General features: G+C 57.3%; 1 protein-coding gene and 1 long non-coding RNA gene across 6 annotated transcripts; one reads left to right on the forward strand and one right to left on the reverse strand.

Moving 5' to 3' along the window:
• Positions 1–331: 331 nt before the first annotated feature.
• On the reverse strand, positions 332–21,350 carry LOC105474900 (nitric oxide synthase 3). Of its 5 annotated transcripts, XM_011729783.2 has the most exons (26): positions 20,912–21,347; positions 19,560–19,671; positions 18,796–18,944; positions 18,199–18,361; positions 16,747–16,838; positions 16,515–16,656; positions 16,109–16,248; positions 15,830–16,004; positions 14,292–14,393; positions 13,468–13,662; positions 13,276–13,349; positions 12,956–13,100; positions 12,608–12,712; positions 7,800–7,867; positions 7,289–7,405; positions 7,018–7,192; positions 5,275–5,407; positions 5,070–5,148; positions 4,752–4,939; positions 4,060–4,232; positions 3,543–3,753; positions 3,364–3,451; positions 2,494–2,615; positions 1,593–1,741; positions 1,051–1,245; positions 332–915 (listed from the first exon to the last, which is right to left on the reverse strand). In XM_011729783.2, exons 1-26 carry the CDS (start codon positions 21,067–21,069, stop codon positions 748–750), a joined length of 3,618 nt encoding a protein of 1,205 aa, XP_011728085.1. In that variant the 5' UTR covers positions 21,070–21,347; the 3' UTR covers positions 332–747. The 5 variants fall into 5 exon arrangements, with proteins under 5 accessions (XP_011728085.1, XP_070950338.1, XP_070950337.1 ...); XM_071094237.1 differs by having other exon boundaries at positions 5,070–5,407; positions 16,109–16,182; positions 20,912–21,350; XM_071094236.1 differs by having other exon boundaries at positions 5,070–5,407; positions 20,912–21,348.
• Positions 5,401–9,926, forward strand: LOC139362686 (uncharacterized). The gene is made up of 2 exons (XR_011621853.1): positions 5,401–5,642; positions 9,111–9,926. It is a non-coding gene; the product is annotated as an uncharacterized lncRNA (long non-coding RNA).
• Positions 21,351–22,541: the final 1,191 nt, after the last annotated feature.

Consider the following 22,541-nt stretch of genomic DNA (forward strand, 5'->3'; position numbering starts at 1 on the left):
ATCTTGTCATTTGATAATTGTAATCCACACCGGGCGCAGTGGTTCACGCCTGTAATCCCAGCACTTTGGGAGGCTGAGTCAGGTGGATCACGAGGTTAGGAGTTCAAGACAAGCCTGGCCAAGATGGTGAAACCCTGTCTCTACTAAAAATACAAAAACTAGCCAGGCGCGGTGGCAGGAACCTGTAATCCCAACTACTTGGGAGGCTGAGGCAGGAGAATCACTTGAACTCGGGGGCAGAGGTTGCAGTGAGCCGAGATAATGTCACTGCACTCCAGCCTGGGTGGCAGAGTGAAACTCCCTTTAAAAAAAAAAAATTGTAATCCACATGGGCTGGGTTAGGCACTTTAGTAGTTCTCGTAACATCTGGCACAGTCTCTTACAGTAAATCTTCAATAATAAATACTTGATTTAGAGATTAGAATTTACAGGTAAGATACTCCTGAGAGAGGTAAGGGGAATCTAACCTTTGCCTAAGAAACAGGAAGCGGGTAGCAGTAGGCCCTGGGGTACCGCTGCTGGGAGGGGCCTTCCAGATTTAGGCGGACCCAGGCCAGAGGCCACAGGCATACAGAGGGAAAGAGGCGTTTTGCTCCTTCCTGGTGGAATAATGCTGAATCCTTGCAGCCTCTGGACAGATGTGGGAAGGCACCATCTCAAGAGGGGAGGAGCGGGGCTGGTCCTGGTCGGGCGGACCTGAGTGGGGCAGCCGCTCTCCCGGAACTGGAAGGGAAAGCCAGGGGGCTCTCAGGGGCCGTTGGTGTTGGTGTCCGAGCCGGGCGGGTCGAACGCCCAGGGCACTGCGCCCCGTAGCTGCCGCTCCTGCAAGGAAAAGCTCTGGGTGCGTATGCGGCTTGTCACCTCCTGGGTGCGCAGCGTGAGCCCGAAAATGTCTTCGTGGTAGCGTTGCTGATCCTGGCGTAAAAGAGCGCAGTGGATCAGAACCCGTCGGATACCTTGGCAGGAACCCCGCACGCCCGGGGCCTGGTCCCCGCCTCAGGCCCGCTCCCCGCCTCAGGCCCGCTCCGCTCCCAGCCCGCCCCTCCGCACCCGCAGCACGCCGATGACGTCGCCGGCCTCGTCCAGCTCCATGTCGCCCTCCGTTGCCAGGATGCGCTGCACGGTCTGCAGGACGTTGGTTGCCATGGTGACATCGCCGCAGACAAACATGTGGCCCCGCTCGAGGCACAGCACGCGGTGCACCTCCGCAGCCAGCTCCGTCCTCAGGATGTCCTGCACGTAGGTCTGCGGGAAGGCGGGGTTAGGGCGGGCCCTGGTGGGGGTGGGCGCGGGGGCGCAGCCCGGGGCTGCTGGCTGGCCCTGGGCGTGAAAGTCTACAGAGCGGGCCAGGTGGGGCCTGCATGCCCTGGGGCGGTGTCAAGAAGGGCAGAGCCAAAGGGGCGGGGCGGGGCGGGGCGGGGGGAGGCGGGCCTGGAGGGGCCGGTACACGAGGGTGGGCCAGAGTGTGCAGGGGTGGCTGAGTGGTCGTGGGAGGCCACGGAGGGCCATGGTTGGTGCCCTCCGCTGGATAGCGTGAGTCCTCCCCTCTCTCCCTATCTTCAGGTTACCATTGCGCGCTCAGGGTCTCACACCTTGGGGTTGTCAGGTTCCCGGGAGAAGGCGGTGAGGACTCGGCCGAACACCCCGCGCTGCTGGGCGTTCTGCACCTCGTCGCGGTAGAGATGGTCGAGTTGGGAGCATCGGCAGCCAAACACCAAAGTCATGGGAGTGGGCTGCAGCCCTGCAAGCAACCCCGCGCTTGGGAAGGCCCTTCTCCGAGGCACAGTGCTAGTGGGACCTCCCCACTAGCCACCCTCGCCCAGCCTGTCAGCCCAGCGTTTTGGGCTGAAACTATTACTTTCATCTCCAAGAGGGTGCAGAATGCTTTCACAGAGACCCTGCACAGCCCTGATTTACAGAAGGAAGGGAAGCGCCGGTGAGGTGGTGGCCCCTGGTGGAGCTGCGCTAGAATGTGTGGCTTGGGACTCAGAATTCCATGCCCTTTGCACTGTGTTACATCGCAGTCTCCTTCCCTGCTCCCACTTCATATTCTCCCACACTTTTAACTCTCCTCCCAGTCACAGCCCTCTTCTTTTGATTGACAGACTACCCTGGGCACCCTGTGCTCAATTTGAACACCTTGTAGCATCCTTAGGTCTTGGACAGACCTTGGTCAGCTCTGGCACAGTCAAGAATCCACCTTGGGCAGTTCTTCTTTGAGTCTTAGCCCTAATCCCTTCGAAAATTCTATTTTCCTTTGTCCTTAATCCAGTCAACACCTACTATGTGCCAGGCACCAGGAAGCCAGACACACAGGGCCCAGCCCTTGCCTTCGGTTACCTGCCCTGCCCTTGGTCTCAGGAGCGTCTTTTCAGCTTTGTGGCCTCTGTTTCCTGCTCTCTCTTTCCTATCTATTTCCTGCCTTCCAGCCCCACCGCTCTGTCCCTAGATTGTGTGACTCCTTCCAGTCAGTCCTTTAGTCGCCAGCCTCACCTTTGCTCTCAATGTCATGCAGCCGCTCCTGCCAGAATCCCCGGAAGGGGGCAATGCCAGTGCCTGGGCCCACCAGGATGCAGGGCAAGCTGGGATCAGGTGGCAGCCGGAAGGAGGGAGCCCTGGCAGGAGAGACACTCCATCAGGTCCCCTTTGCCATCCCTGCTCCCCCATTCTCACCATGCAGGGTGGGTGGAGCGAGGAGGAACCAGGCTCTCCTGATAAATAAGTTGATATTCATGAAGTCCTTAAAGCAGTGTCTGGCTCATACGAAGCATGATGGGTTTATTAAAAGAACTCTGGGCTGGGCACAGTGGCTCAGGTCTGTAATCCCAGCACTTTGGGAGGCCGAGGTAGGAGGATTGCTTGAGCCCAGGAGTTCAAGAGCAGCCTGTGCAACATAAAGAGACTTCCCATCTCAAAAACAAAAAAAACAAAAAAACTTCACCTTCTTTGAGTTCTTGGTGACACTAAGGCCAAGGGTGGTCTTAACCCTAACTAGTAGTTCTCCCTGGATTGAGTGAGGATTTAGTGACTGTAGTTCCCAGGTGCCATGCTGCCCAACATCAGACAGCCCAGGGCCATAGAGAGGAATACAGAAGCTTTCAGAAAGCCACAGGGCCAGCCGGTTTGATCCAAGCTCTGGCTCTGGGAGCTGTAGTTTCAGGGCAGGACTCTGAGTCTAAATGAATGAGAGAGTCAAAGCTTAACCAGAGTTCTGAAGTGACCTAATGACACCACATCCTTGACATGTTACAGAGCTCCTTCCTGTTTCCTGTGACACCCCTCACCAGTGACACTCCTTACTCCTCACCAAAGCTGCCACCCTGACCCTGGGCAGCTCCCCCCCGAGTCCTCCATCTCACTTACCCCCGGATGAAGCAGGGCACAGGGTCTCCGGGCTTGAGTTGGCTTAGCCACGTGGAGCAGACTCCATAGTGCAGGGGGCCCAGCCCATCTGGGGGTGGGAAGGAGAGGCCGGTGAAGGACCAGAGAGGGGCCAGTCCCACCCCCGTTGTGGCCAGGCCTGATCCTGCTTGTTGTCTCACCCTGGGTCCTGTATGCCAGCACAGCTACAGTGAGGTGGATCTCTCCTGGGTGGGTGCTGGGTGCTGAGCTGACTGAGTAGTACCGGGGTTGGAGCAGAGGCAGCTGGGTGAGGAGCAGTGGGGCAGGCAGTGCCACCGACGGGAACTGCTCCAGCACCTCCAGCAGCGTGGGGCAGCGGAACCACTTCCACTCCTCGTAGCGTCGGGGATCCTGGCAGGGCAGGATGCAGTGGGTTGGGGGCCCCATAGCCCTTCCTAGTGACCTCCCTTCTTGTCCCCTCCCCTGCTGAGCCTCTTTAGGGTTTCTCCCTCCTTAGTTCAGGCCAATAGAGCTTTCTGTAAGACCTGGAGAATACAGCCATGAATTCTTCCCTGGGGAGCTGGGTCTTAAAGCACCAGTGCATGTGAGCCAGAAGAAAGTCCCGGGGGGACCTTGCATGGAGGTTTCCTGCCCCTGGGGCTCCCCCAGTTCATCCCGTCTCTCTAGCCCCTGTGCCTTATTGGGGTGGCCCCCAACCTGACTGAGGGCCTCCAGCTCCTGCTGTTCCCTGGGCTCTTCTGCCAAGGTGCTGAGCAGCCGCAAGAGCTGAGGGCTGGGCGGGGAGGTGATGTCCAGGAAGAAGGTGAGAGCCTGGCGCAGCGTGCATGGGGGCAGCCGGGGGTCCCGCACCCAGCTGGGGGGAGGGCCACCTGGGGATGGTGCACAGCGACCTCTGAGGACAGGGCCCAGCAGAACTGTAGTACCTGGGCTGATGTGTTTGGGTGACTGTTAGAGAGCCTGCCCTTGAGCAGCGGGGTGGGCCTGTCTGGGTAGCCTCAGTGTGTTGTGTGGGGGCCTCTGGCTGGACTGGATTGGTCTGGGCTCCTCTGCCTCTGACTCCACCCCCTTATTTTAAATAAAGCCCAGGCATTGATGTGGCAGCAAATAGCCCCATTCCAGCTCCAGAGCAAGCTAGATTGCCAGGGGAGCTTTGGAGAGGAGCCCCGAGGGAAGGGACAGCCTTTTGGTGGGGGTGCATTTGAGGGTGTGGGGATGGTCCAGCAACAAGGCCAGCCGGGCAGTGAGCAGCACAGCCAGCTCTGAGCCCGCCTGCTGAGCTGTGGAGGAGGTGGCCATCCCCCGGGGCCTGAGCTCCTGGAGGCCTGGAGTTGGGGGTGGGGCTGGGCATGGGGCTGGTGTGCCCTGTTGCATCCCAGGCTGCCCCTCACCAGGGCTGCCCTTCTCCAGTTGCTCTACTGCCACGGGCTCGGTGGGCGCAGGCGGGTCCTCCACGCGGCTCAGCAGCGCCTCCACAAGGCCGGGCCGGTTGGGTGGGCAGACACCTATGTGATCCCCCGGCTGGTACTGCAGCCCCTCCTGGCCTCCAGTGTCCAGGCGCACCAGGATGGTGGCCCTCCTGGGGGTGGGGAGAGGGGCACTTATGGGGAGTCAGAGAGGGGTGGGGTTGGGAGAATGTGGGAGGAGGAGGGTCCAGGGTCGGGGTGTGCAGGACAGGGGTTGGGGGGCGGTAAAGCCGTCGTCCTCACGTGGACTTGCTGCTTTGCAGGTTTTCCACTGAGAGAATTGTAGCCTGGAACATCTTCCGCCTGTGCACGTGGATCAGACCTGGTGGCGGGGAGGGGCAAACGAGGCAGCCTGAACCAGGGAGCAGGGCCTGGCCCCTGAGTGCTTTAGTCCCGGGGTATGGGGTCCTCTGAGAACCAGCCGGGTGAGGGTGAGGCCAGGGCCCACCTGGCAGCAACTGCAGGCCCTCGGCCTGGGCGCTCAGCCGGTACCTCTGGCGCTTCCAACTCCTTTTGGGGCTGAAGATGTCTCGGGCAGCAGCCTTGGCATCCTCTCCCACACAGAAGGTCTCACAGGCGGCCTGCGGGATAGGCCGGTGAGGGCTGAGGACCTCCCGCCACCAGGGGGCGACGTAGTGAGGAGCCTGGGCGGCTTCACTGCGTCTTGCTCCTGGGGGGTTGGCAGCCCCAGTGGCTGAGGCCGGCGCCAACGACAGCACCTTTTCCGCCAGCCCATTTCATGGATTCGCCGCTGGGCCCAGGGACCCAGCTGGCTCCTCCTCTGCACGTCCTGAATGGTGCATCGTTCCTTATCTGGTGAGTGTTAATCCCGTGACCCGAGAAGCACAGTGCTTGGCACACAGTAGCTCTGTGAAGGCATCTGTGTGTTCAGACCTGCATTCAAATTCCGACTCCCGTACTTAGAGTGACATGCCTCAGTTTCCCCATCTTTACACCTCATTGTGTTCTGGTGAAGAACGCCTGTGCGTGCAGATAGTGAGTGCTCCTGGGAAGGGACGCACAATTCGGGCGGCAGAGGGGATCCCACGGGGCAGACCCCTGGGGGGGTGTGGATCCTGTCAGGCACACAGCTGGAAAACTGCTGGGCCATTCCCAGGCTTGAAATCCAGGGCTCACCTGTGATTGGCTGAGCCTCATATCACCAAGTCCCGTTAATCTTTCTTTTGTGGTGCGTGTGAAGTCTTATATCTCTGCCTTCCTTCCTCGGCCCCCTCCCTCCCTCCCTTCCTTCCTATCTCCACTGTTGGTGCTCTGCTTAGCTCAGCCTTCCTGCTTCTGGTTCAGTGATGGCTGTAATGAATGGATCCTACACCTCTAAAGTCCTATTCCCAAAACCTTATGATGTGGTCTCGTCCCGCTCCAATGGCTCTTTTTAAATTCTTTAAGTCTTATTTTCCGTTCCCTTCTTCCCAATCGGGGCCTATGCGTTTCTGCAGCCTGACCTCCCCGTTCCTGAGGTAGCCCTTCCTCTCCCCCTCCTCCTAGGATGCCCTCCTCCTCCAGTCAAGGCAAATCTGCTGAGCTCCAGCCTGGGCCCCGGGGGAGCAGCACTGCCCTGAACAGTGTGGCACTGGGGAGACCGAGCCCCTGTCAACTGCAGACATGATCCCCAGACGGGCAGTGCTGCCCCTGAGGAAGCCCAGGCTTAAAAAGCCATGGCTCCCAGGGACCCACCTCTCCTTGAGCTTGCTTGCCTGGCCCCGGACCAGTTCTGTGGTGCAGGCACCGCCCCAGGCTGTCTGGCCTCTGACTTCCTGTGGCTTCTGTGCTGGCCTCAGCTTCAGCCTTTGCCTCTGTCTGACCTTCTCTCCGTCCCTTCCTTCTCCCTCCATCCTGCCCATCCTGGGTAGGGTGGCCTGCCCTGCACCCCCTCCCTTTGTGCACCCACTCATGAGGCCCAGCCTGTGCCTAGCTGAAGCTCCCTCCTGCCAGGGCCCTGCCTGCTCGCTTTCAGCTGCACTTCTGCCTGGGCTAGGCACCCCCTGTGGTCGGCAGGGCCACATCATCCTCTGCCTCTGACCCAGAAAAGCTGGCTATGCCATGGAGAGATGAGGGTGGATTTTGGGAGGAACAGGAAGGGACCAAAGAACCAGACAGAATCAGGACAGAGTGAGGCTGGAGGAGGCATCCCAGGTAGGAGGAGTCAGAGCAGGGGCTGGGCTGGGCTCACCTGGAAGGCAGCCTGGGCCCAGCCGCGGAAGGCCTCCTCCTGGCCACACAGCTCGTCGCCCTGGCCCAGCTGCAGCAGCCGCTCCCCGCCCAGTTCCTCCAGCCGCGTGTCCACCGCACGAGCAAAGGCGCAGAAGTGGGGGTAGGCCCGGGAGCCCAGCCCGAACACACAGAACCTGGGGTGCAGGGGTTGTCACTGGAGCTCCTTTTGCAGCCCACGTTTGCCCAGGCAGCTTGCCCACCCATTGCACCCCTCTTGGTGAGGCCCTGACCTGAGTGTGCCCAGGGCCCCTGCACTGTCTGTGTTACTGGACTCCTTCCTCTTCCGCCGCCAAGAGGACACCAGTGGGTCTGAGCAGGAGATGCTGTTGAAGCGGATCTTATAACTCCTGGCAAGAGAGGACAAAGACGAGGTTGTCACAGGGCCCTGGAGATACATCCCAGGCCCAGGTGCAGCCCCAGGGACAGCCTCAGGGTCTCCGCCTCTGGGACAGGAAAGGCCCTGCCCTTGGGAGGGGCTGAGGGCCAGCATCCCTGGGGCTTCTGAGCCTGGGGCCCTGCCACACCACACCCCCATCTCTGAAGACCTCAGGACTGTCTCGGCTCTCAGAAGCAGGCAGGTCTGGACTGCCGTTCCAGCCTGGAAGGGAAGGCATCCGAGAGCCCTGGCTTTTGGTGGGAAAACGAGTCGAGGCACAGAGGGAGGGCTTTTCAGACCCGCTTTCTGTTTGTGTCTCCAAATGCCTCAGCTCCCCCAGCCCCTCAAACTCTCAGTCAACTCACTTGTGCTGTTCCGGCCGAGGGGAGCTGTTGTAGGGACCGGACATCTCCATCAGGGCAGCTGCAAAGCTCTGGCGAGGGGAGCGTTTGCATCAGGGTTAGTTTTGTTTCATTTCAAACAACACAGAAGTTTAAAACTGTACCAGCTAACCCTCATTATTATTGATTCGTAACTTTTAATTTTTGTTTGTTTTGAAAATTTCAAAAGCGATCTGATGTTTTTGAAAAATGACATTACAGAAATGTGAAAAGTAATAAAGACCACCCCATCCTCCCTCCAGGCATATGCACCATTGACAGATGTTAACCTTCCAGCCCTTTTTCCTTGAACTTATGTGCATATTTATAGTATTTTTTAAAAATAAAAGTGGTACCATACTATACTTCCTTGTTTTTAATCAATAATTTTTTTTTTTTTTTTTTTTTTTTAAGATGGAGTCTTGCTTTGTTACCCAGGCTGGAGTACAGTGGCGCGATCTCACTGCAACCTCTGCCTCCTGGGTTCACACCATTCTCCTGCCTCAGCCTCCCGAGTAGCTGGGACTACAGGCGCCCACCACCGCACCCGGCTAATTTTTTTGTATTTTTAGTAGAGACGGGTTTCACTGTGTTAGCCAGGATGGTCTCGATCTCCTGACCTTGTGATCCGCCTGCCTCGACCTTCCAAAGTGCTGGGATTACAGGTGTGAGCCACCGTGCCCGGACTTTAATCAATAATTTATTGCAGGCATCCCTCCAGGCCAATACAACAATATTGACCTAATTAAGTAGTATTGTTTTTAGATATGGGTCTTGCTGTGTTGCCCAGGTTGAGAGGCAGTGGCTCGATCATATTTCACTGTAACCTCGAATTCCTGGGCTTAAGGGATTTTTTTGCCTTCCTAGTAGCTAGATCTATAGGTTTGTGACACCACTCCTGGTTAATTGTTAAATTTTCTGAAGAGATGGAGTCTCACTGTGTTGTTCAGTCTGGCCTTGAACTCCTGGGCTCAAGCAATCCTCCTGCCTGGACTTCCCAAAACATGACCTCATTCTTTTTAGTGGCTACATTGTACTTCACTGAGACTGAAGGGCAGCTGGGTGGTCTGGGAACAATGCGCCCTCAAACGCCCTTGTACCTGTGCCTCGCTCCCACTTTTAAATGCTTCAGCTGAGTAATCCTTAGAAGTGGAGTTGCTGAATCCCCACTTATTGGGGCAGGCAGATATCCTGCAGCTGCAGGGGAGGGCACGGCTCTTTCCTCAGTCCCAGGTAGCAATGGCTAGGGCAAATCTTTCCTGTTTTAGTGGATTTCATGGGTGGACAAACTCTCAGTTCCTTTGGCAGTGTCCTGGTCACTAGCAGACATTGTGCAGGTTGCCCTCCTCAGAAGACCATGGCCCTGTTTGTGATGCCATGACGAAGCGGCGTGAAGCGGACCTCCCAGGGGAAGGAAGCTGGAAGGAACGGCATCTGGTGCTCAACTGCAGATGCCTCTGGGTGCTGGTTCCCAGGTTCGCCAGAGTTAGCAAGCGTGATTTGAATTTCATTTTTGAATGTTTTGTCAACGTGCAACACAAGTCCAGAGGTGCACACATGTTGTAAATGTACAGCTCTAAAGGTTGTCATAAACTGAACACACCTGTGAAACCGGCATCCCATCGAGAAACATTACCCATGGCTGGGTGCAGTGACTCACGCCTGTAATCCCAGCACTTTGGGAGGCTGAGGTGGGTGGATCACCTGAGGTCAGGGATTCAAGACTAGCCTGGCCAACATGGTGAAACCCCGTCTCTACTAAAAATACAAAAATTAGCTGGCCATGGTGGCAGGCACCTGTAATCCCAACTACTCGGGAGGCTAAGGCAGGAGAATCACTCGAACCGGGGAGGCAGAAGTTGCAGTGAGCCGAGATCACGCCATTGCACTCCAGCCTGGGCAACAGAATGAGACGCCATCTCAAAAAAAAAAAAAAAAAAGAAAAAGAGAAGAAAAAAAAGAAACATTACCCGCATCCTAGAAGCCACCTTTGTGCCTCCTTCCTGTCACTGCCACCCCCACCCCAGTGACTATCTCCTCTCCCAATTTCTTACTCCATGGATTAGTTCTGCTTGTTTCTGAACTTTATATAAAGTGAATCCTGTAGTACAGTGTGTATTCTTTGGTCTGGCTTTTTTTTTCTCTTCACATTTCTTTGAGATTCACCTGCATTGTTGTGTGTGGTTGTCTTTTGTTCACACTTAGTGCGATATGGCACTTGAATATACCAGAATTTATCCGTTTTTGTCGATGGTCATTTGAATTGTTTCCAGTGTGGGGTAGTACAAACAAATTTGCTATAAATATTCCTGTTCATATTTTAGTGAATATACCCCATTTTCTGTGAGCTGTATTCCTAGATTTGTTAAAAGTTTGGCATAAAATTACATACATTGAACTGCACAGATCTTAAAGGGCAGTTTAATTTGCTTTGCTGTTTGACAGTTTTATTTAATTTAATTGATTAATTAATTAATTTATTTTTTGAGACGGAGTCTCGCTCTGTCGCCCAGGCTGGAGTGCAGTGGCTGGATCTCAGCTCACTGCAAGCTCCGCCTCCCGGGTTCACACCATTCTCCTGCCTCAGCCTCCCGAGTAGCTGGGACTACAGGCGCCTGCCACCTCGCCCGGCTGGTTTTTCGTATTTTTTTAGTAGAGACGGGGTTTCACCGTGTTAGCCAGGATGATCTCGATCTCCTGACCTCGTGATCTGCCCGTCTCGGCCTCCCAAAGTGCTGGGATTACAGGCTTGAGCCACCGCGCCCGGCCGACAGATTTGTTTTATTTATTTGTATTTTATTTTGAGTAGAATTCTTGCTCTGTCACCCCCACACTGGAGTGCAGTGGTGTGATCTCAGCTCACTGCAACCTCCACCTCCCAGGTTCAAGCAATTCTCCTGCCTCAGCCTCCTGAGTAGCTGGGATTACAGGTGTGCACCACCACGCCCAGCTAATTTTTGTATTTTTAGTAGAGATAGGGTTTTGCCATGTTGGCCAGGCTGGTCTTGAGCTTCTGACCTCAAGTGATCTGCCCACCTGGGCCTCCCAAAGTGCTGGGATTACAGGAGTGAGCCACCGCGCCTGGCCTGGCAGTTTTATTTTTTAAAAAAGAGATTCAACATGCATCTACCCTATGACCTACCAATTCTACTCCTAGGTATTTATCCAAGAGAAATAAAAACATAAGCCCACAAAAGCCGGGTACAAGAATGTTCATAACAGCTTTATTCATAATAGCCCCGACCTGGAAACAGCCCAAGTGTCACCAACAGGAGAACGGATAAACAAACTGGGGATATTCACACAATGAACGGCACTCGGCAGCAGAATGAGTGAAATACTGAGTCATGCAACAACACGGGTGGGCCTCAAAAACAGACTCAGCAGGAGATGCCATAACACTGCGTGCTTCCATCTCGCTGCTGTTCTAGAGCAGGTGAAACTAATCTGTGGTGACAGACACTTCTGACAGAGTGACAGACTGGAAAGGGATTCACGTGAGGAACTGATGAGGGAACTTTCCAGGGTGATGAAAATGTGCTATGCCTTGTGAAGGCTGTAGCTTATATGGGTGTCTATACACCTTTATGCTAAAAAAAAAGTCAATGGCTGGTGCTATTTTTCTTTAAAAGGTAGGTCAGAATGGGGGCTGAAATGGACACTAAGGCAGCAAAAAGGCTTTCACCAGATTCAAGCTTGCTTACGATACTGAGGGCCTGGTGCAGTGGCTCACGTCTGTAATCCCAGTACTTTGGGAGGCCGAGGCAGGTGGATTGCTTGAACCCAGGAGTTAGAGACCAGCCTGGGCAACATGGCGAAACCCCATCTCTACAAAAAATACAAAAATTAGCTAGGCATCATGGCATGTGGCTGTGGTCCCAGCTACTTGGGAGGCTGAAGTGGCAGGATTGCTTGAGTCTGGGAGGTTGAGGCTGCAGTGAGCCATGATCGTACTACTGCGCTCCAGCCTGGGCCACAAAGTGAGACCCTGTCTCAAAGGAAAAAAAAAGAGTACTGAGGAGGTACTTAGTGCTAATAAGGGCTTTAACACCTAGAAGCTGGAGCAGGTAAGACCCAGAAATGAACTAGCCTGGGGCAGCTCAGAGACACCTACGCTTGCAAGAGAAGGCATTCAATGATGGCACTCTAGCTTTGTGTTTCTTTTTAAAAAGTGAAGTTATTTAGTCTATGTTGGCATCGAAACAGCTCTCTATTTCTTCTTTTAAAAAAGGAACCTGTGGCAGGAGGATGTCTTGAGGCTAGGAGTTCAAGGCCAGCCTGGGCAACATAAATAGATTCTCAAAATAAATAAAACAAAGAAAAGAAAAGAGAATGCTGGAATAGTGTTGTGCGTGTTGTAAATGTACAGCTCTATGGATTTTTACAAACTGAACACACCTGTGTAGCCGGCGTCCCATTAAGAAACATTACCCACATCCTAGAAGCCGCCCTCAGTGACATATCCCTATTTTTCTTGTTAGTGCCTGAGCACAGTCTAACCTCTTGGTCAGCCAGGACATGCCTGCCTTGTATTAAAAACTTGCACTGATAATGGAAATGACTTGGGGACGCAGTTCAGCAGATGTGCTTGTAGGCGGGCAGCCATGTGGATGGGCTAGGAGTGTGGCTTGTGTGGGGTTTCAGGCTCCAGCGGTCTCTTAGCGTCATCTCCCTTTCCATCCTGGTGTGTGTGTGCGTGTATGTGTGTGTGTGTTGGGCAGAGGTTCCTGCCCAGTCACTCCAATTCTGAGTCTCTCCTCATTCCCAGCAGCCCCTTTCCTGGAAGCTCTCACCTCTCCATTCTCCGGGGGATCCCCATTCCCGAATGTGCTGGTTACCACCAGCACCAGCGTCTCGTGTTCGAGGGACACCACGTCATACTCATCCATACACAGGACCTGTGGGTGGGAAGACAGATATCCTGGGTTCTGTGACCCCCGGAGGCCCTGTCCTCCTCGCTCTGGCCTCCCTGGCAGTGCAAGATTCAGGCCCCAATTCGATCTCTAAAGACCTGTGGTTCCGGGTGCCAAGTCACACCTGTGAGTCCTGACTTTTAACACTTCCTGTCCTCCAGGGCACCCCTGAAGATACTGATAGAGCCCCCTCTTTCTAGCTCCCTGCTCCCCTGAGCTCAGCCCTACCCGGGGATCAAAAGCCTTCCGGAAAAGTCTCCCCAGCTGCTGTGCGTAGCTCTGGGCCCGGCCGGTCTCGGAGCCATACAGGATTGTCGCCTTCACTCGCTTCGCCATCACGGTGCCCATGAGCGAGGCAGAGATCTTCACGGCACTGCGGGAGAGGGAGGCGTGAGGGTGTCCCAGGTGCACAGAGGCAGGGCCTCCCCAGGCAAGGGTCCACTCCCCTCACAACAGGGTTTTGGGGTACTGAGTGGTGGGCCCAGAACACTGCTGGGGGCAGGGTCCCCCAGGGTGCATGGGGGAGGGCAGTGCTCCTGGGTACCCACTTGGCCACTTCTTTAAAGGTCTTCTTCCTGGTGATGCCGGTGCCCTTGGCCGCACTCCCCTTCCAGGGGTCTGGCTGCAGAGAGGTGATGGGGTTGGGAGGGGAGGTAAAGAAAAGGAAAGGTTAGAGGTCCCCAGGGGCTGCGTAGAATTAGAGCTGGGCCCAGGCTGGCAGAGCCAGTTACGGTGGGCACCTGGTAGCGGAAGGCTGGTGACAGGAAATAGTTGACCATCTCCTGATGGAAGACAGGAGTGAGGCTGCCCGAGATGGGGGGCACGATCCAGGCCCAGTCTGCAGGGCAGCCCCCCCTGGCCTTCTGCTCATTCTCCAGGTGCTTCATGAAGGAGGCTGTGGCGGCGTGGTGGTCCACAATGGTGACTTTGGCCAGCTGGAAGGGAGAGAGGGGGGAGAGGCTCAGACCAGACCCACAGACCTCGCCCATTCTCCTTCCACCACTCCTGTCACCCAAAACCACATGTGCCTAGGTTACCCCGTATCTAACACACCCTGTGTCCCCTCAAACCACAATGTCGCCCTCACCCCAAACTGCATCATGCATGGTCATGCTCCAAGTTCAACATGAAACAACAGCTCTAATCTCCAGCATCTATATGCCTGGCCCCCAAACCAAAGAGCCCACAGAAATTCTCTGCAGGCCCCGGTTTCCTCAAACTATGACTCCTGGTGTGCCCTCCATCCTAGTATTCGTTTCCAGGATCCAGTGGATCCCCACAAACTAAAATATCCAATATGCCCTGAGAATCAATATGACTGGGCATGCTGTAAACAGCAAGGTCCCTAGCACATAGTAAGCCGCCAGATGACAGCACCTGGAATAGTACCTGCCCTGTCCCCGAACCACAGGCCAGTGTGTGCCATGGCACTGGGACTATGGAACTTCTTCTGCCTGTCCAAATCCTGCCCCAGTTTCTAAATGGCTCCCTCTCCTCCAACCCCCGCCCCTGCTGCCCCTGTACGAAAACCCTTTGCCTTCCTGGCCAGTCTGGGCCTATGCACCTGGTAACTGTGCAGCACGGCCACGTTGATTTCCACCGCTGCCTTGTCTTTCCATAGGGACGAAGTTGTCCGGGTATCCAGGTCCATGCAGACAGCCACGTCCTGGGGCAGGAGGGTGTGTGGCGTTGGTGGGGACAGAGATGATGGGGGTGGGGTGGGGAGACTAGCTGTTTCCCACGCATGGCTGGGAGGAGTGAGGTGGGTGGCGTCCACTGGGAGGCCTGGCTGTCGGGTGGACTGGTTCAGGTTTTTGCCTGCAAAGGCGCCTCAGAGCAGAGAGGGATCTTGGGCCAGTCACTCAGCCCCGGGCTTTAATTTCTCATCTATAAAATGGGTCTTAACCTTTTCCGAGTCAAGGTCCCCTTTGAGAATCTGATGAAAGCTCTAGAGCTATGGGTCCTATACCTGGAAGAACAACTACATGTTCACACCTACGCCCATGCCCCCCTCACCCACCTACTCACACTCACACCCACCCACAAACCCACACACTGACACCCGCCCACTCCCACAAACCCACAATTTCACACTCACTGCCTACACACACCCACACTCACACCCACACTCTCACACTCACCCCCTACACACCCCCACACACTGATACTCACCTACCCCTACAAACCCACACACACTCACCCCTACACACCCCCACAAACCCACACTCACCTACCCCTGCAAACCCACACACTCTCACCCCCTACGCACCCCCACAAAACCCACATTCACCTACCCCTACAAACCCACACACACTCACCCCTACACACCCCCACAAACCCACACTCACCTACCCCTACAAACCCACACACTCACACTCACCCCCTACACACCCCCACAAACCCACACTCACCTATCCCTACAAACCCACACACTCACACTCACCCCCTACACACCCCCCAAACCCACACTCACCCCTACAAACCCACACATTCACACTCACCCCCTATACAACCCCACAAACCCACACTCACCTACCCCTGCAAACCCACACATTCACACTCACCTACCCCAACAAACCCATGCACTCAAGCACCCTACACACACCCACAAACCCACACTCACCTACCCCTACAAATCCACACATTCACACTCACCCCCATACAACCCCACAAACCCACACTCACCTACCCCTACAAATCCACACATTCACACTCACCCCCATACAACCCCACAAACCCACACTCACCTACCCCTGCAAACCCACACACTCTCACCCCCTACGCACCCCCACAAATCCACATTCACCTACCCCTACAAACCCACATACTCTCACCCCCTACAAACACCCACAAACCCACACCCACCCACCCCCACAAACCCACACACTCACACTCACCCACTCACACCCCCCCCCACACACCCTCCCATCCCCCCACCCCTTTGCCTCAGTGGTTCCAGAGCTCGTCCTCAGTTCCTATTTAGGAGGCAGCCCTGGACCTGCTCTGATTGTCCCCATGGCTGGCATTTTGGGGATGGAGTGAGAGCCAGACTCCTGCCTGGGGCAGGGACATTCGGTGCCTGAGCCCCACCCCACGCCTCACCTCCAGGATGTTGTAGCGGTGAGGGTCACACAGGTTCCTCGTGCCGATCTCAGTGCTCATGTACCAGCCACTGAAGGGGGCTGCGGGGAACTCCAGGCCCCCAATTTCCAGCAGCATGTTGGACACTGCTGGGAGGGCGTACCAGCGCAGGCCCAGGGCTGCAAACCACTCCAGCCTGGGGGTGTGGGGGTATGGGATCAGCACCCCCTTGCAGGCCCTCCTTGAGAGGCTCAGGGATGGCCCCCTCCATCCCACCCAGTCAATCCCTTTGGTGCTCACGTAGGGTGCTCCAGGGGCACCTCAAGGACCAGCTCAGGGGGCAGAAGGAAGAGTTCTGGGGGCTCATCCGGGGCCTGCAGCAGCAGGGGAAGCACGTCAAAGCGACCGTTTCCTGGGGTCCAGCCATGCTGAATGCAGAGCTGTGGGGAGCGGGCCAGAGGGGGGCCTGGGGGCTGAGCCTCATGCCCTCCTCAGGGACCCCTCTGTCCACTGTCTCCTGCCTTCAACTCCAGGACCCCTCATTGACTGGGTCTTCGTGACCACCCAGGCACTCCTCCTTTGGCGTTTTTCATCCCTTATCTCACCGAGGCTCCCCTCTTCCTGCCTGGATCCCCAGAGCCTTCTCCCACTGGTTTCCTCATTCTCCACCTTGGAGATACCCTTGTTGGTGGTTCTCGGTGCCCACCTCGGTGATCTCGACGTTGGCTGGGTCCCCCCGCACAGAGCCGTCCTGCTGCCGGTAGCCCGCATAGCGCACCAGCTGGCTGTTCCAGATTCGGAAGTCTCCTCGGCCAGGGCAGCGCTGCGGGAACACTGTGATGGCCGAGCTGGCATGCATGGGGAAAGAGCTGGTCAGAGCCCTGCCTTCCCTGCCTCGGGGGAGAAGGCTGGGGCCTGGTGTGGTGGGGAGCACTCACCGAAGGTTGCCCCGGTTGGTGGCGTATTTGATGTGGTTGCAGATGTAGGTGAACATTTCCTGTGCAGACCTGCAGTCCCGGGCATCGAACACCTGAGCCAGCCGAGGCAGCGAGAGAGGAGGGTGAGGAGAGAGACGGGATCTTGAGTATCAGCCCCAGAGGAGCTGCTGATGAGGAGGCAGGGGCCATGGTTCACCCCATGGCGCCCTCCTGACCATTGGCATCCACACTGATCCCTTCCTGCCCTCCTCTCTGACATAAGTGGCACCATCCGGGCTGCTCCTCATTTCCCTGGGCCAGGTGTCTCCCCATCCCTACAGAAGCTGACTTGGTACCCAGTACAGAGGAGGGACTCAGCCTCTGTCAAACTGATGCTTGGGTTAGGCACTAACAGATGTCTAAGAGGCCACCTAAGAGTGTGGGCAGCAAATCCCCCATGATCCATGGCACTCAAGAAATGACGGGTGACCCCAGCCAGCCATCTGATTTTATTTGAGCACATGGATGGTAGGAAGGGAAGGCTGCACCAGGGGCCTCCTAGGACCCTGCTCATCCTGACATTCTAGGGCTTGGAGGAGCTGTCTTGGCTGGCTGAGTGGAGGCCCCAGGAGGAGGCTGGGAGGTCCCACTCTTGCCTGAGGAGGAGGAAACATGTGCCAGTGACAGGGGCAGGGGAGTGGCAGGGACCAGCCTGGGATCAAGGGAGGGACACAGCTCTGAGTGGGGTCCACTATGGCAGCTCAGATGGATCAAAGTTGAGTTAAAGCTTTGAACAACTTAGAGTGTCAGGCAAGTGTCAGATAGGATTGTTTTCATTTTATTTGAGGCTCCTTTGGGATTCACTGGGCACGTGGCTTTATTTCAAACTCTTTGGTGGCCAGTGATGGTGAAGGAGGCCAAGGCCATGGGACCAAGTCCCCCATGGGGCAGCTTGCTTCTCTCAGTGCTGTGGTCACAGGCTGTTCCAGTAACCAAGGCTAGCCCCGAGTCTGTGGGCTGGGGTGTGAGGGAGGGTGCACGTCGAGGCAGGGGAACTGGGGGAGCAGCGGGTGTGGGTGAGGGGCTGCACTGGACTGGCCTAGCAGGAGAAGCCTTCTCCCTTGGGGGAGAAGCAGCAGCCAGGGCTTTCCAGGAGGCTGCTCCTGCTACTGACAGAACCGCCCAAGGAAGCTCCGCTCAGCTGTCCTCACCCCTGCAGCAGGTCTAGACTTCTTTCGCCTCCTCCAGCCAAGGCACTACCATAGGGCCTAATAACCAGGTCTTCACTACTGGGTTGAGGTTCCCCTGGGTGCTGAGGGTGGGGCGGTCCCCCTACCTTTCCCGTCTCTAAGGGAACAGGCAAGGCTCTCCCCCACTGTTTGGGACCTCCCGGTCCCTGGGAAGCCTCAGGAACTGCCCCGCCATCCCGCTCCCCTTTTAGTAGTGCCTGGCTCTCTCGCTCGCTGGCCTCACCTGCAGCTTCCCCCACTGGATCCGGCCCACACAGCGGGGAGCGTTGCGCCAGGCCTGCTTGGCCCCGAACACGAGCTCGCTCTCCCTAAGCTGGTAGGTGCCTGTGGCTGCCACCTCGGCTTCCACCTCTTGAAGCCGCTGTTCGTGGGCCTGGGAGCCGCTCCTGGGGAGGAGAGGGGTGGCACAGGGACAAGCAGGAAGTTGTGTGGGACAGGGAGGCCCTCCTCCAGACTATGTGTGAGCGCTGGGGGAGGGCAGGAGGGGCCCATGTGGTGTTGGGATCTGGGAAGGGAGTGGACCACTTTGGGATCTGGGAAGGGAGTGGGCCACGTTGGGATCTGGGAAGGGAGTGGGCCACCTTGGGATGTGGGAAGGGAGTGGGCCGCCTTGGGATCTGGGAAGGGAGTGGGCCGCCTTGGGATCTGGGAAGGGAGTGGACCGCCTTGGGATCTGGGAAGGGAGTGGGCCGCGTTGGGATCTGGGAAGGGAGTGGGCCGCGTTGGGACCTGGGAAGGGAGTGGGTCGAGGGAAGGTCCTCATGGGGTTTCTGGGGCCTCAGTGGAACAAGGGAGGCTGTGGCGTCCGGGAAGCTATCACCTCCTGATGGAGCTGTAGTACTGGTTGATGAAGTCCCGGGCCTGACTCAGCAGCTGCTCAGGGGCCGGGGGGCCAGGGGAGGGCCGGCCCTGTAGTTTCCGTGGAAATACCAGGGAGCCCAGGCAGCGTCTTGGGGTGCAGGGCCCATCCTGGGTCGAGGGAGTGCAAAGGTCAGGCCAGGCCAGGGAGCAGGGGTGGGACAGGAATGGGGGAGAGGGAGGAAGGGTGCATGGGTGGAACAGGGGAAAGGGAGGAGGGATGCAGGGTTGGGATGGGGGAGAGGGAGGAGGGGTACAGAGGTGGGATGGGGGAGCGGGAGGAAAGGTGCAGGGGTGGGACGGGGGAAAGGGAGGAGGGGTGCAGGGGTAGGGTGGGGGAGAGGGAGGAGGGGTACAGAGATAGGATGGGGAGAGGGAGGAAGGGTGCAGGGGTGGGACAGGGGAGAGGGAGGAGGGGTACACGGGTGGGATGGGGAGAGGGAGGGGGTGCAGAAGTGGGATGGGGAGAGGGAGGAGGGGTGCAGGGGTGGGACAGGGGAGAGCTTGAACCAGGGTGCGGGAGTAAGGCTGGAGGCTGAGGGTCACCCAAGTCCCGTGCATGTCCCTCAACTCCGCTGGTTCTTCCCAGTCCTCTCCTCTTTTTGGAAACATGAGGCCAATTCAGAGAAGGGTGGCGCTTCCCTCTCCAGCCCCATCTGAGGCCTGGCCTTACCCACCCTTTCCCCTGGAGACGATGGGGATGGGGACATGGCAGGCCAGCCTCACCTGCTGCGCCTGGGCGCTGAGGGTGTCATAGGCGATGCTCCCCACCTCCCAGTTCTTCACACGAGGGAACTTGGGCCCCTCCGGGGGCTGGGTTAGCGGGGAGCTCGGGGGGCTGTTGGGAGCCAGGGATAGGGTCATCAGGAAAGGGTTTGTTTCCTTTTAGCCTCCCCAGATGTCACCCGGAGGCCACTGTTACAGCACTGGCGATCTCAAGGCCCACCTGCTGCATGCCTTCTGACGTCCCCCATGCCTTAGGAGGTAGGCGTGAGCTGTGCCTCTGTTTATAGACCAGGGTCCTGGGCCACAAGGGCTGCTGGTGCTGAGCTCCTGAGTCCCTGCCCAGAGGCTGAGTTTATACCCCACCTGCAGCACCTGCTTCACCTCTTCTGGAGATGGGGTGTCCAATCCCCGCAAAGTTGCTATAAGCCCTACCCTGAGGGGGACAGAGCCTCGTGCTTGAGTAGAGGGAAGCCCTGCAGGGATTCCTCAGCCCTGATTTCCCTCCACACTCACACCCCCTCCTGACAGTAGCCCCTTGTGTGAAGGGAAGCCTCGCAGGCCTTATCACTTCCTCCCAGAGCCACCAGCGGCAGGGAGGAAGGGAGGGACTCAGGCCAAGGGTGCGCCTGAGCAGCAGGGCCCCAGCCCTCAGCCTTCCCTGCATAGCTGCCTGCAGCCCCAGCCTGCTCCCCTGGCCTGGCACCCCACCAGGCCTCTGGGTCCTTCCTCTCTACTGGGACCTCTGCCCCAGGGAGGACTCTTCTGGGAACTGCATGGTCCAGTTTTCGGGTGACAGCCACTAGGAGAGGGGGCTGGAGCAGGGGAAAAAGGCCTGGTGGCTCTGTCTTCTCAGTCCCCTTACCCCAAGGGCCTGAGTCTCCTGCCCAACTCTCTCCCTCTTCTGGGAGACCCCACCTTCTCACTCTCCTGTAACCACTGCTGTCAGCTCCTTTCTTCTCCAGCTAAATAATCATCGCTGTGGTTGAATGCTTGCTGTGAGCTAGAAACTTACTACCCCACGGAGTAAGTATTGCCGTATCTCCGTTCTACATAAATGGAGGTTCCGAGAGGTTAAGTAACTTGCTCAAACAGCTCTTGGCGGCAGAGCAGCATTCAAACCCTGGCCGGATTCTATAGCTGGCAACCTTACTCCCAGCTTTCACCTGCCAACTCTGATCCTGGTCTCCTTTCTGAGCCTCCCAGACTGTCCTGTTCTGTGCACACCGATAGCCCTTTTGCATTTGTGACCTGGCCCTCCTGGCTGGGCTACAGGTTCCAGACCTTCCCAGCCCCAGGCTTCAGGCCTTGACACCACCCTTGTGCCCACCTATTCCTAGCTGCCTGGCCCTTACCTGTGTTCTGGTGCTGGCGGGGGTAGGGATGCCGGGGCCCGGCTGGGCTCAGGGGCTGAGGTGGCTGGGCCCTGCTTGCCGCACAGCCCAAGGCCCAGCCCCAGCCCCAGGCCACAGGGTGGCCCAGGTTCCTGGGCCACGCTCTTCAAGTTGCCCATGTCACTGTGCGTCCACTCTGCTGCCTGCTCCAGCAGAGCCCTGGCCTTTTCCTTAGGAAGAGGGAGGGGACTGAGAGGAGGGGGCAGTGGGAGGGGGCTCTCCAGGGCTGGCCCTCGCCCCGCCCCTGTCCCATACACAATGGGACAGGAACAAGCCCGGCTGGGAGGCTCTAAAGCCTCAGCTCCACGCCCGCCGGCCTGGAGGGTGGGGGGCCGGACGCCTGGGTTCCGCTGTGAGGACTGAGGCTGATAAGTGGGACCCAGGTGTCCAGCAGAGCCCTGGGGCTGCAGCGTGGGGGCTGGGGCATGGGGGAGTGGCAGGGTAGAGCCACCAGGGGGTCATAAACGCCCTTCTGTGATGTGGCACCAGACAGAAGGGCCTTTGGCCTCACCCCTGTGAACCTTTCCCTGAAGGGTCGGGCAGAAGGTGGGCACCCTCTCTGCAGCAGGGCATGGCATGGCATCCCACACTCTCAGTGACCACAGGGACCTCTAGGGCTACGCAGGTTCTCTCCTGCACCTCCCCCTATACATACAAGAGCTCCTGGATCCCTACCCCTGAGTTCTTTTGGGTTCTTGGGGATAGAGGCCCAGCAAGGATGCAGTGACTTTTTGTCCTTGAGTCTGACATTAGGGTATCCCTTCCCCTCCCAGCCCCAATTTCCTGGAACCCCCACACCCCCATGACTCAAGTGGGGGACACAAAAGAGCAGGAAGTTGCCATCCAGGGCCTCCACCCCCACCCTGTCATTCAGTGACGCATGCTTCCCAGGGCTGCAGGTCAGCAGAGAGACTAGGGCCGAGGCAGGGTCAGCCGGCCAGGGAAGAGCTCGATGCCTTGGTGAGAGCATGTGGGGCTAGGGAAACTACAGTTCCCAGAATGCAGGTGGGGCATACCAGTGCTCTCAAAGCACTTCAGGCCAGAGTGCATGCTGGGGTTTGTAGTTCTGTGCCATCTTGTCGGGGCTGGAGAAAGGCCACTAGCTGGACATCTGGTCCACAGGGGTCGAAGCCTCGTGATTTTGAGACCTCAGAGACTGAGAGAAAATTCAAGAAAGAAACAGAAGCTGAGAGACTGGGAGAGGCAGAGACTGGGAGCGGCAGGCAGACAAACAAACAAGAGAATTTTTGTTGGCCAGACTCCTCTGAAAAGCAGTGGAGGATAAGATTGGGGTGGGTCTGGGTGGGGGGCAGGCAGGCGGAAGGAACGGGCTGTGCTCAGAGCTCTGGGGTCACACCAAGAAGGTGGGGTCTGCCAGTTTTGGAGGGTGGAGGGTGAAGGGGCCTCATAAGCATGCAGAAGGCTGCTCCTGGACACTAGTGTGCCCTGCTGCCCCTGTCTCAGGAGGAGGGAGATGGAAGGGTGGCTTGGGCTTTGTCCCATGGCCCCAAGCCTGAGGCCCCACCCCACCCCACCACCTCGCCTTCCCAGTGGGGCAGGGGATGGGATCTAGCCCCTACTTTTCAGGCAT

The sequence above is a fragment of the Macaca nemestrina genome, chromosome 4 (assembly GCF_043159975.1).
Source record: "Macaca nemestrina isolate mMacNem1 chromosome 4, mMacNem.hap1, whole genome shotgun sequence".
In the NCBI taxonomy this organism is placed as follows: domain Eukaryota; kingdom Metazoa; phylum Chordata; class Mammalia; order Primates; family Cercopithecidae; genus Macaca; species Macaca nemestrina.